General features: G+C 39.3%; 1 protein-coding gene across 4 annotated transcripts in view; it reads left to right on the top strand.

The window, feature by feature from the left end:
- Positions 1–12,434, top strand: part of MED13L (mediator complex subunit 13L) — a 327,929-nt gene that overhangs the window by 292,085 nt on the left and 23,410 nt on the right. For all 4 annotated transcript variants that reach the window (XM_055236713.2, XM_055236712.2, XM_055236715.2 and 1 more), the window contains 6 exons: positions 1,834–2,771; positions 6,832–7,011; positions 7,627–7,850; positions 9,771–9,963; positions 10,598–11,021; positions 11,525–11,744. In XM_055236713.2, coding sequence (XP_055092688.1) covers positions 1,834–2,771; positions 6,832–7,011; positions 7,627–7,850; positions 9,771–9,963; positions 10,598–11,021; positions 11,525–11,744 — 2,179 coding nt within the window. The remainder of the gene's footprint in view (positions 1–1,833; positions 2,772–6,831; positions 7,012–7,626; positions 7,851–9,770; positions 9,964–10,597; positions 11,022–11,524; positions 11,745–12,434) is intronic.

Here is a 12,434-nt window from a genome sequence, read left to right as displayed (position 1 = left end):
ATCTGAACTGCATAATAATTTTAGGGTTTTGTTGAACAAGAAAATTTGAAAGGAGTCCAATTAGAGTAAAGATCGTTATTACACACTTACTATTTTGGTCTCTAAGAGAGCAGTGATTGCCAATCAAGTTTTCTGGGTCACTTTTTTTTTTTTTAATCTGTACTCAGAGATACCACTGTGCCTCAGATTTAATATTTCTTTACAGTGCCTGATTTGGACTTTTAGACTGGTAGTTTAGGCATAGTTAATTAAAAATCACAAGAAAATTATTTAAAGAGACATTTCTTTATGACGTTCCTCTTTCACATTATAAGTAACTGAATATGTAGTTTATTGGAGGAGCATTAGTTTAAGTACAGTATTAATATATATAAAAGAATATTAAAAATTTTTAAAAATCTCTTTTCTTTTGATACCTTCTAAGTAGAAAGAATGGACTCATGCTAATATACATATATATCTAAAAAGGACAGTTGTCCCTTGGTGTCCTTGAGGGATTGATTCCAGGACCCCCTTGGATACCAAAATCTGAAGATGCTCAAGTACCCTATAAAAAATGGCAGAGTATTTGCTTGTAATTTACACAAATCCTTCTGTATACCTTAAATCATCTCTGGATTACTTGTAATGACTAATACAATGTAAATAAAATAAATGGCAGAGTATTTGCTTGTAATTTACACAAATCCTTCTGTATACCTTAAGTCATCTTTGGATTACTTGTAATGCCCAATACAAAGTAAATGCTGTATAAATGTTGTACTTTACTGTTTTGATTTGTATTTTTTAATTGTTGTATTTTTATTTTGATTTTCCATCTGTACATGGCTGAAGCCACAGATGTGGAACCTGTGGCTATAGAGGGCCAACTGTATATCAAGAAAATGTTTTATGATAATGAAACAGCAGAACCTTGCAGACAGTGTTTTCTGCTTAGCTGTTCCAAAAAGAAGTCACTGCTTAGGAGAAAGTAGATAACATAGCCCAGTCAGTCTTGGGCAACTAAAATAATTACACTATATGCAATGCATACCATATTGAAAAGTGAAAAATAAAGTGCTTACCACCCCACAGAAAGCTGCTGGAATCTGGAAACTCTGAAACAGTATGTGTACTTCTGTGCAACCACCTAATTAATACTGAGGCCTCTTAGCCGCATACGTAATATTTCTATTAGTTGTAGTATAGTACTGGTAAATGGGCTACCTAAAATATAATTCCCTCATGGTCACTCTTTACTATAAAAACGTAAGCCTAGATAGGGCTGCATTTTGAAAATTAGGAAAATGTTAAATTTTCATGTGTATTTGATTATAACTACTTTGATATGATATATAGATTATAGCCTCAGAGAACAAGTACACTGGCAGACTTTCAATTTCAAAAAAAAAAAATGACAAAAATGTAATTGCAAATTAGATGGAAATTTCATCCTATGGTCCTCTAGCTAATTTAGTGTCTGAACTTAGGTTGAAGTTCCATTTAGTAGTTACAACTTTTCAAATTACATTGACCAAACCCAATGCCATGTTTTCTTATAAAAATAGTAAAAGTTCCTTCAAGAGGTTAGGATGAGGATACTTATATGTGGAATAAGTAGAAGGAAAGTGCTGCGTTGAATTATTCTTCATACCTTACTTTCTTCTCTACACACTGCACTGCCCTTTGTATCTTTTTTTTTTTTTTAAGAGAAAATTAAATATACCAGTGTATCCCAGTGATAGCAGAAACAAATGATAAGAAATATGCAGTACATGGCTGGGGTGATCGTGTGTCTAGTTCAGCATCTATGACATGCTGCCCTTCCTTACTTGGTGCCTTCTCTTTTTGTAGTAACGTGCCTAGTGTTGGGAGCCTAGCAGATCCAGACTATCTGAACACACCACAGATGAACACACCCGTGACGTTGAACAGCGCTGCCCCAGCCAGCAATAGTGGGGCAGGAGTCCTACCATCTCCAGCAACCCCTCGCTTCTCTGTCCCCACACCACGAACCCCCAGGACCCCAAGAACTCCCAGAGGTGGGGGCACTGCCAGTGGTCAAGGGTCTGTTAAGTATGATAGCACCGATCAAGGGTCACCAGCCTCCACTCCCTCTACTACGCGGCCCCTCAACTCTGTGGAGCCCGCCACCATGCAGCCAATTCCCGAAGCCCACAGCCTCTATGTTACCCTGATTCTCTCCGATTCCGTGATGAATATCTTTAAAGACAGAAACTTTGACAGCTGTTGCATCTGTGCCTGCAACATGAACATCAAAGGGGCAGATGTCGGGCTCTACATCCCCGATTCTTCCAATGAGGACCAGTACCGCTGTACCTGTGGGTTTAGTGCGATTATGAACCGCAAACTTGGCTACAATTCGGGACTCTTCCTTGAAGATGAGTTGGATATTTTTGGGAAGAATTCTGATATTGGTCAGGCTGCAGAGAGGCGCTTAATGATGTGTCAGTCCACCTTCCTTCCTCAGGTGGAAGGAACCAAAAAACCCCAGGAGCCACCCATAAGCCTTCTCCTCCTCCTCCAGAATCAACACACACAACCTTTTGCTTCACTGAGTTTCCTGGACTACATTTCCTCTAACAATCGCCAAACTCTTCCCTGTGTAAGCTGGAGTTATGACCGGGTGCAAGCAGATAATAACGATTACTGGACGGAATGCTTTAATGCGTTGGAGCAGGGGCGGCAGTATGTGGATAACCCCACTGGTGGAAAAGTGGACGAAGCTCTGGTGAGAAGTGCCACTGTGCACTCTTGGCCTCACAGCAATGGTAGGTGTCCCAGAACACAAATGTACTTTGAGGAGTATCTTGGTATGATCATAACTTAAAAGCTTTCTTTACTGTATTTGACAAAAAATTTTAATTTCATGTCTTTAGGGGGAAAAAAAGAACCTAAAGTGAGAGCTGTATTGATTTCATCCTAAACTTAAGGACTGGGAGAATGTTTTATATTGAAACGCCTTTGGAGAAGAGTAATTGTTTTCTGAAATTTTCCTCTTGTAACTCATAAGTAAGCAGTCCATGTTGGAAACCTGTGACCGCTGAGTATCAGAGTCATCAGGAGCATACAGACATAATTTGCACACTCTTGCATGCTTAAATCCACCATTCTTCCAGATCAAGTTTCCAAGGAACCTCTTCCATGAAGCCTTCTACCCATTTCCAGAGTCTCTTCTCCCTTCTCTGTTTCCCCCCTTTGTTGTATCTCTTATAACAAAATCACATTTTACTTTGCATTGTGGTTACTCGGGCATATAACTGGTTGTATTATTAAAAGCTGCAGTTGACAAACATATTTGAAGTTGGGCTGTAAGAGTGCCAAGCAACTTGCTATTTCCTTTTCTTATTCATTCACTGCCTAAACTGCAATGCATCATGGGGGATAAAATGGTTACTGAAAGAAACAAGGCACTTGCCCTCATGGACTTTCTAATCTATTCTGGAAGTGGACATCAATTAATTACACAAGTACACATATTATTACAACCCATTTTATAAGTGATAAAAGCATGAGATAGAGGGGGCACTCTAGGCTGAAGGTCAGAGAAGACTTCATTGTAGAAGTAGTAACATTTGCTCAGAGATCTCAATGATGAGTACACATTAACTGAGGAAGGAGAATGGGGACCAAGGCATGTGTCCCAGACAGAAGGTGCTGCAAGTGGGAAAGCCCTTGGTTGTATGGAGCTTGGGGCCTTTAGAAACTGAAGCGAGGTTAGAAGCCAGCAGGGGCTAGATTACAGGACTTTTTAGAGGCATGCTAGGGGTTGCGTCTTCCTGCAAAAAGCAATACAAAGTCATTGAAAGGTTTTAAGAAGAAGCACTGACGTCAGATTTGTGTAGTTAAAAAGGAAAAATAACAACGTGCACTGGCTATAATTCTGGGTATGGATTAGAAAGTGGCAGGAATGGATTTGGGGAGACTAGGAGGTTATTGAGGAAGACCTAGTAAGAAACAGTAGTTTGCCTTAGTGTCCTTGTGAAGAAGGTGGAGAAGAAATATTATTGCAGGACTCAATAATGGGTTGAGTTTTGGGGATAAGGGAAAGAGAGATGTTGAGGAGTCCCAGATTTGTTACTTGTATACCTGGATAGTCGGTGGTGTTCAAAGATAAGACTATATCTGGAGAGAAAGTTTATAAATTGAGTTGTGGAAGTTTGGAAGTTTTAAAGATCCCTTTTGATATATCCAGGTAGAGGTATCAAGTAGACTCTTGGGCCTTTTGCTCAGGGGAGAGGGAGTGGTTGGCATATAGATGATAACTTCAATTAAGGAGGCACAGATGAGCTCATTGAGGAGGAGGAGAAAAGTATAGACTGAGAAGAAGACCTAGTAAGAGCTTAGCTAAATTCTGACAGGTATAGGTGAGGCAGAGAAGCGTGAGCCTATCAAGGAAGCAGAGAAGGAAGAACCATAGAGGGGGCTTTTGGAAGCCAGGGGTAGCCAGTGTTTCAAGAAAGAGGAAGTGATCAACAGGCATTAAAATGCAAGTGAAGATTTTAAGATAAGGATTAAACATGTCTTCTGACCGTGGTGAGAGCTGTTTCTGTAGAGTGGTGGGAGCAGAGGCCAGACTGGAAGGGTTGTGTGAATGACGGGCGAACCCTGCTTCTGAGCAACTCTCAGTCTTGCAGGGAAGAAAGTTATATAAGCTTCTTAAATACAGTTTGAAATCTGAAATAATTAAAAGTATGTCCAGAGGTCAGTAGCGTATGGGGAGTGATGGGTATTTTCTGACTAGGCCAATCAAGGAAGCTTTCATGGAGGTAGAGATGACTAAGAAAGCATTAAAGGGTTATGCTCATTTGTATAACTGCTTAGGTTCAAGCGCAGTGCCTTATACTTAAGCAGACCCTTAATCAGTTTCTACTGAATGAATTTATGAAGTGAAGAAAGTGCAGCCTTTCCCCTAAAGAAATGTGGATGATCAGCTCGGGTGAGTCCTTTTACTAGATAGGCCTTCAGACAGAAAAGCAATCTGTGTGCATGAATCAGTGGTGTCGTCTTTTAGGATGAAAAATAGGACATTTTATTGCAGGGGAGGTCTGGGTTTCAAATTTTAAGATGCCTAAAAGTACCAGATAATATAAATGAATGAGATGGGAGACAGATTTGCAAAAGGCCGTGCCTTAAGCTGTCTTTTCAAAACTCACTTTCTATTTTGCAGGCACAGGGATAGGGTTCATAAGAAACATGCTTGCTTTTAGTTTCCTCAAATCTGTGGTTCTCTTGGTCTGTGATTTCCTGCTTTTGATAGAGCCATTAATACAAGAAGTATTCACTGTTGTTCTTTACTATATGTAAAAAGAAGCATTGGCTGAAGATAAAAGGCAATGAACACTGCATCAGACTCAGGCAGACAGCAGGGCAGGGGCCATGAGGTGCCTGAAGGGGACAGCTGCTCCTCAGCCTCAGCAAGTGGTGGTTATGCAGGAATATGGGTCTCCCAGTTGAAGGGAAGCTGGCAATCTAGATTTGTGTATGAAATTTCCTGGAGTGATTTGTTCCAAAGTTTAACAAAATATTCTATGGACCACCACTTTGCTACCTGTGTTTTACTGATTTAAGGACGCATTTGAAAATGTCTTAAGAATCCTTAATCATCCTGTGTTTCAAATTTAGTTGGCAGATAAATCTTAGATTTCTTTCCATGCCCCTTCCCTAATCAGCTAGAAGGGTAAGAGGGAGGCAAAGTCTTCAGGAATCCAGCTGTGCAGATTCACACCACATCACCTCCAGCATAATTAGCTCTTTCTGCAGACCTTTTTAAGAATCTGATTTGCATGATGAACCCTCTATCCTGAGAAAAAAATACGTACGTCCAAGCGTGCTTGCACAGTTTTGCATAGAGTTCAGACAACTTTCAAATTTTAGGTTAAAAATCCCTCCCCAGGGTGACTGCTGGGACTGAAGTCATCTGCATTTAGAAGGCAGTGAGGCTGGGCGCGGTGGCTCACGCTTGTAATCCCAGCACTTTGGGAGGCCGAGGCGGGTGGATCACGAGGTCAGGAGATCGAGACCACAGTGAAACCCTGTCTCTACCAAAAATACAAAAAATTAGCCGGGCGTGGTGGCGGGCGCCTGTAGTCCCAGCTACTCGGAGAGGCTGAGGCAGGAGAATGGCGTGAACCTAGGAGGCGGAGCTTACAGTGAGCCGAGATTGCGCCACTGCACTCCAGCCTGGGCGACAGAGCGAGACTCCCTCTCAAAAAAAAAAAAAAAAAAAAAAAAAAAAAAAAAAAAGGCAGTGAATCCCATCCATGCCTGCAGAGGGCGTTGGTTCTTGAGGGCTTCAGCTGTGTTTCCCCGTGCCTCTGGCTGCACTGAAGATTGGCTTTCTCTTTATGCATTCTGTATTCTGTGAAAATATTTTTACAATTAGCATTTAAAGAGTTTTTAAAAGTTTTTATTTAAGTTCCATTTTTTCCTACTCATCATATAAACAAAACATTGATATTTGCACATAAAAGTAATATAATAATTAAGAAACTTTTGCAGCTGTCTTATGAAAATCCTTGGAAACAGATTTCCGTGTTTTTAAAAAGTCGCACCTATCCATTTTTCCACTTTTAAACAATTCTTCCATTAAACTTTTTTATATAGAGTAATCCATTTCCCCCTTTATTATTTTTGATACTAAATTATCAATTATTTTCTCTAATCTAGTAGAAGAATATCTTTCCTCCTGACTCCTAAGTCAAGTGTTTTAGAATCTACTACAGCTAATAACATCGTTTTTCTGAATATAACTGAGGCTCGAGGTGATGGTGAGGAAGAGGAGGGTGCTAGCCCCCTTATCTTCTCTGTTTCTTCTCACTTCTCTTCCAGTGCTGGACATCAGCATGCTCTCCTCCCAGGATGTGGTTCGTATGCTGTTGTCCCTGCAGCCCTTTCTCCAAGATGCCATCCAAAAGAAGCGCACGGGCAGGACCTGGGAGAACATCCAGCATGTGCAGGGACCACTCACTTGGCAGCAGTTCCATAAAATGGCAGGACGGGGAACCTACGGTAGGGTCTTTGTCCTGTTTAAAATTCCTTCTGAATTCAGTGCTGTTCAGTGAAGAGCAGCATTAGTTACTGTCAAGTCGTTGCTTCACTAACAAAATAGGGGAGTCTTTTTCTTTGACCATTAAGTTTTATAATCTCTTTGTTTTCCTAAAGTTACTTTTGGAGTCAAGTTTCTTAACACCTTTGGCATAATCCGGGTCAATGAGGAAGCTAATCCCTAAAAAGTGCATTTCTTAGATTCTCCTCATCTTCCCAATCCTCATTGCATTTTCATCTGGATAGACTTCTGGGCCAGTTCTGTCTACTTCATCATAGTCAGGATTATAATGCTTATCTTGAAGGAAATGAGGTAGTGCTGCTTGGAAAGTTAATTTTAACTTGTTCTAGTCTGCCCTCTGATCTTACTGAACCTTTGTAAACAAATTCTGACTTAATTAAGAGTCCTCATCAGTGACCATTTAATTATATGATTTGAAAAATACTTTTAAGAATGTCTTGTCAACATGGAGTGACATTTCAGATGCCAGAATTAAGACCAGTGCACCAGGAATTTCAAAATTGTAAGGTTGTGGGAAAAACTCTGTAGCACCTTTCTAAACTACAATGTCATTTTAGGTTCAGAAGAATCTCCTGAGCCGTTGCCCATCCCCACTCTGCTGGTAGGCTATGACAAGGATTTCCTCACCATCTCGCCATTCTCCTTGCCGTTTTGGGAGAGGCTCTTGTTGGACCCATATGGGGGCCACCGTGATGTTGCCTATATTGTGGTGTGTCCAGAAAATGAGGCCTTGCTCGAAGGAGCCAAAACTTTCTTCAGGGACTTGAGTGCTGTATATGAGGTGAGGAGGTTACTGTGAAAATTGCTTTTTATGACTTGGATACTCTGATTGTTTCTAGTGATGACTAAATTTCAAGACAAATGTCTTGAAAATAAATCTCAAAGAAAATTTGCAAACAGGAGGATGAGGAAGAGAATTAAATTAACCAATTTTTCTGTAAGCAAATTGCTTTCCCATCTTGGCTTTATATTTGTTAGATTTAGAAAACATTCCCCTCCCATTCTTACCACACGTCTTAAAATCCCATCAGTTCTCTCTTCTCCATTTATGTGCCAAAAGTTGAAGAATATTGCTCACCTGGGGAAAGTGTGGCTATGTAGAAGATGAGCTTTACAAAAAGAGCACATCTACTCTTTTTATTTATTTATTGGATGGGTTGAGGGATAGGGTGAGTAGGTGAGAGTTCCTGACAACAGTATAAAAATGGTTGTTTTGAAAATTTCTGAATTGAAACATAAGTTTAATGAATCATGTCCCTGTTGTGTTTTAACATGACATCTTAATACTGAAACTTTGATACTGATTAAAAATATAATTCCTATAATAATGTAAAAACCAGGCAGATAATTTTACATCTTTAGTATGCGAATTCCTGTTGCTTTAAAAAAAATACAATCATGTCTGTCTTTGACGAATAAGTGCCACATTTCTTATGCCAAAGTATATATGCACTAAGTTCTTTGTATCTGATACATCTAATGTCTTTGTATTCAGCAAAATGAAATTAATATCTGTAAAATATTTAGAACTATGATAGGCATGTAAACATTATGAAAGTGGTTTTTAGATAAGATTCCAAGCTGAATTGCAAAATATTCCAAAACGGGACATTCATAATCTGTAAATGTATGAGTAGGCATGGAATAGTAAATTTACGTTGTTGCTACAAAGAAATGAGGAGATGCTAATATGATGTAATGACATCAATTAAGTCACTGCCTTGGATACATTCATTTCTGAACAGTGTCTGGTCAGGGGATATATAATACTATTAAATCATAATTAACAGAAAATTTGTGTAAGCAGTTTTAAAGCCCAGCCATTCCCTTGAATGGAACCTTCAACATAAGTTGCAAAATGTAAAAAGCATTGCCAGATCTTTTTAAGAGGGTACAGACAGACACTCTTTTAAATTTTTCTTAATGACTTCACTAGGGTTGCTTATTCGGCAGTAATTCATACCTCCTTAAGAAGAATATACACTAGAGGATTTTGTCGGGGCTTAGTAAGCCTTCACTTCATCTACTCTAGTAAGGGATAATAATATGGGCTCTCCTGCTGGTGAACAGGTAGTTTACTTTTTGCAGGTTTATTATATTCCCTGCCATAAGCACCCATTTAGCGTCATGGAGATTAATAGCAGAATCTCCTTGTCCTATTTACTTTAAAAAAAAAAAAAAGCAATCAGCGTACTCACCGCTTCAGTGGCCCCTGCTATTGGTGATCTCAAAATGTCTGTAACAGAACAGATGGCCCATAAAATTTTAATGTTATCTTATGGGAAAACATTATGAGTAGGGATTACTTAGGAGATTTTAGTGGACATATGTCTCAGTCAGCCACAGTAGGCAGGAATCTGCTATTTCTTTGTCCGTTAGCAATCAGGTAGTGTTCAGCAGCCTCCTCTTGTACAGGAGGAATTGGCTTGAGTGAAGAAAGCATTTTTTTTTTAGAGAGCCTAGTCCAAGTTTTAGAGAGACAGATAGCAATTTAAGGGTACATTACAATTTAAGGGTACAATTACAATAAGTTGGTCCCTGAAAGGACCAACTTATAATGTTGGTTTGATTGCATGTGATAACCCTAAAAGAAAAAGGAAAATGCTTCCATATGTATGTTAAAGAATCTCCCTTGCTAACCATTGGTACTGAATGAAGGAATGGCTCCCGTTATAACTAATGATCTTGTCTATGATATCAGATGTGTAGGCTTGGGCAGCACAAGCCCATCTGCAAAGTGCTACGTGACGGGATCATGCGCGTGGGAAAAACCGTGGCACAGAAGCTGACAGATGAGCTTGTGAGTGAGTGGTTTAACCAGCCTTGGAGCGGCGAGGAGAATGACAATCATTCCAGACTCAAACTTTATGCGCAAGTTTGCCGCCATCACCTAGGTAAATGGGAATTTATTTGGCAAAGTAGAATTGGAGAAGCAAAATAGCAAATCTGTCCCATCTTTTATAGATGCAACATTATATTTCTTTTGTCTCAGGTAATGCTGTATTTGTTAAGGTCCAGTTTGGTGTTCTGGGCAGTTTAATGCTAATTTCTATATGGACATACATTTTTTTAAAACTATTCAAAGTTGCCTAATCATGTCTAATTACTCCACATTTTGAAAACTTAGCAGCCTGACTTGGTATTAGTTGCTTAGTTTTAACCCATATTCTGAAGAGAATCTTAGAAGCTTGTAAACCTAGGAGCATAATGTCCCATGATGACTGTGGAATATATAGCTTCTCATTTTTTAGGGCAGGCACATGGAATCAGTCTGAAAGGAGACTATCACAAGTGATTGATTTTCTCTTTTCAAACAAGCCTCTTCTGTAGAATTTATAAGTTGCTCCACATGCATCTCCATGTTTGCAGAATACATAAGCATGACTGTGGAGATAGTATTTTGGGTATTGTAATCAGAGAATTGCAGCCTGAAAGCATAATGTTTTTACAAGTGACCATTCTAGATTCTGGTTCAGTCTGACACTGCAGAATATCACTAAAGTCACCTCTTTGCATGTATTCTTTCAGCACCTTATTTAGCCACTCTGCAGCTTGATAGCAGCCTGTTGATACCACCTAAATACCAGACCCCACCAGCAGCAGCACAGGGACAAGCTACGCCAGGGAATGCTGGGCCCTTAGCTCCAAATGGATCAGCAGCTCCCCCAGCTGGCAGTGCATTTAACCCCACCTCGAATAGTAGTTCTACAAATCCTGCAGCAAGTAGTTCTGCATCTGGTTCCTCTGTGCCACCGGTCTCATCATCTGCCTCTGCTCCTGGTATTAGCCAGATAAGCACTACCTCTTCTTCAGGATTCAGTGGTAGTGTTGGAGGGCAGAACCCCAGCACTGGGGGCATTTCTACGGATAGAACGCAAGGGAACATAGGCTGTGGCGGAGACACTGACCCTGGGCAGAGCTCTTCTCAGCCCTCACAGGATGGACAAGAGAGGTATGTTACTCATTAATTGAGACGAGTGGCTTCAGCTCAGACCCTTTCTTTCTTCTGCACCTTTTCTCCCTTGACCTCATGATTCTCTGAATCCTATGAAGTGCTCTATTTCTCTTCTCAAAAGAAAGGGGCAATGGTTGATCTAAAGCTGCAGTGTTAAAAATTTGAGACTTCTTATAAATTATTATGAATTATAAACTTTATTATTAAACTTACTATCAACTTAATTAGTAACAACTTTGTACAACATAACCACAGAAAAGAAAGGGGAGTTGAAAAAGGGATCTCCCATTTTAGAGGAGTACATTGCCATTTTCCATCTGCCCTCGATGCTCTCTGGCTTGGTTTGCCTGTATTTTGGTAAGGTGATACCTGTTACTCTTACATTTAATCTGTAAACATTCTTTAGGAAGCCTGTGTGCTCTGGAATTGAGCACTTTTGTTTTTCATATTCGTGTAATTTATATTTATTTTGTGCATCTCACAAGTGACTCTCTCTCCAGTGTTACAGAAAGGGAGAGAATAGGAATTCCCACGGAACCTGACTCTGCAGACAGCCATGCCCACCCTCCAGCTGTTGTCATTTACATGGTGGACCCGTTCACGTACTCTGCAGAGGAGGACTCCACTTCTGGGAACTTTTGGCTGTTGAGCTTGATGCGCTGCTACACAGAAATGCTGGATAATTTACCTGAGCATATGAGAAATTCTTTCATTCTCCAGGTTACTGTTTGCAAGTTTATTATTTACTTTTGATGTTATTTTTGTTGTTATGAAAATACAGGCCTATGATTTTTCTTAAAAAATGGAAGTACAGGTTAATTATCCCCTAACCAAAATACTAGGGACCAGAGTGTTTTGGATTTCCAATTTTGGAATATTTGCATATATATAATGGGAGACCTTTGCAGTGGGCCCAAGTCTAAACACAAAATTTATTTATGTTTCATATACACCTTATACATATAACCTGAAGGTAATTTTATACAATATTTTTAATAATTTTGTGCTTTATACAAAGTTTTGATTAAATTTTGACTGCAATACATCACATGAGGTCTGATAATGGAATTTTCCACTTGTGGCATTTTATTGGCATTCCAAAAGTTTTGGGTTTTGGCGCATTTTGGATTTTGGATTTTTTGATTAGGGATATTCAACCTGTACATGAAAGTATAAAAGAAAAAATAGTCATAATTCCGTCTTTTACATTCAACCACCATTACCATTTTGGTGTATTTCTAGCTTGTTACTCTATTTTTGTTTACACAGTTGAGATCATACTTTTAATATAACTTATTTTCTACCTAATGTTATTCATAAATTTTCATATTATTTAAATTCTTACAAGCAACATTTTTATTGACTGCATATTTTCCATAGTCATTCCTATATCTCCACTTCTGTACTGTT

Source organism: Symphalangus syndactylus, chromosome 13 (assembly GCF_028878055.3).
Source record: "Symphalangus syndactylus isolate Jambi chromosome 13, NHGRI_mSymSyn1-v2.1_pri, whole genome shotgun sequence".
Lineage (NCBI taxonomy): Eukaryota > Metazoa > Chordata > Mammalia > Primates > Hylobatidae > Symphalangus > Symphalangus syndactylus.
This window is presented reverse-complemented; position numbering and strand designations above follow the sequence as displayed.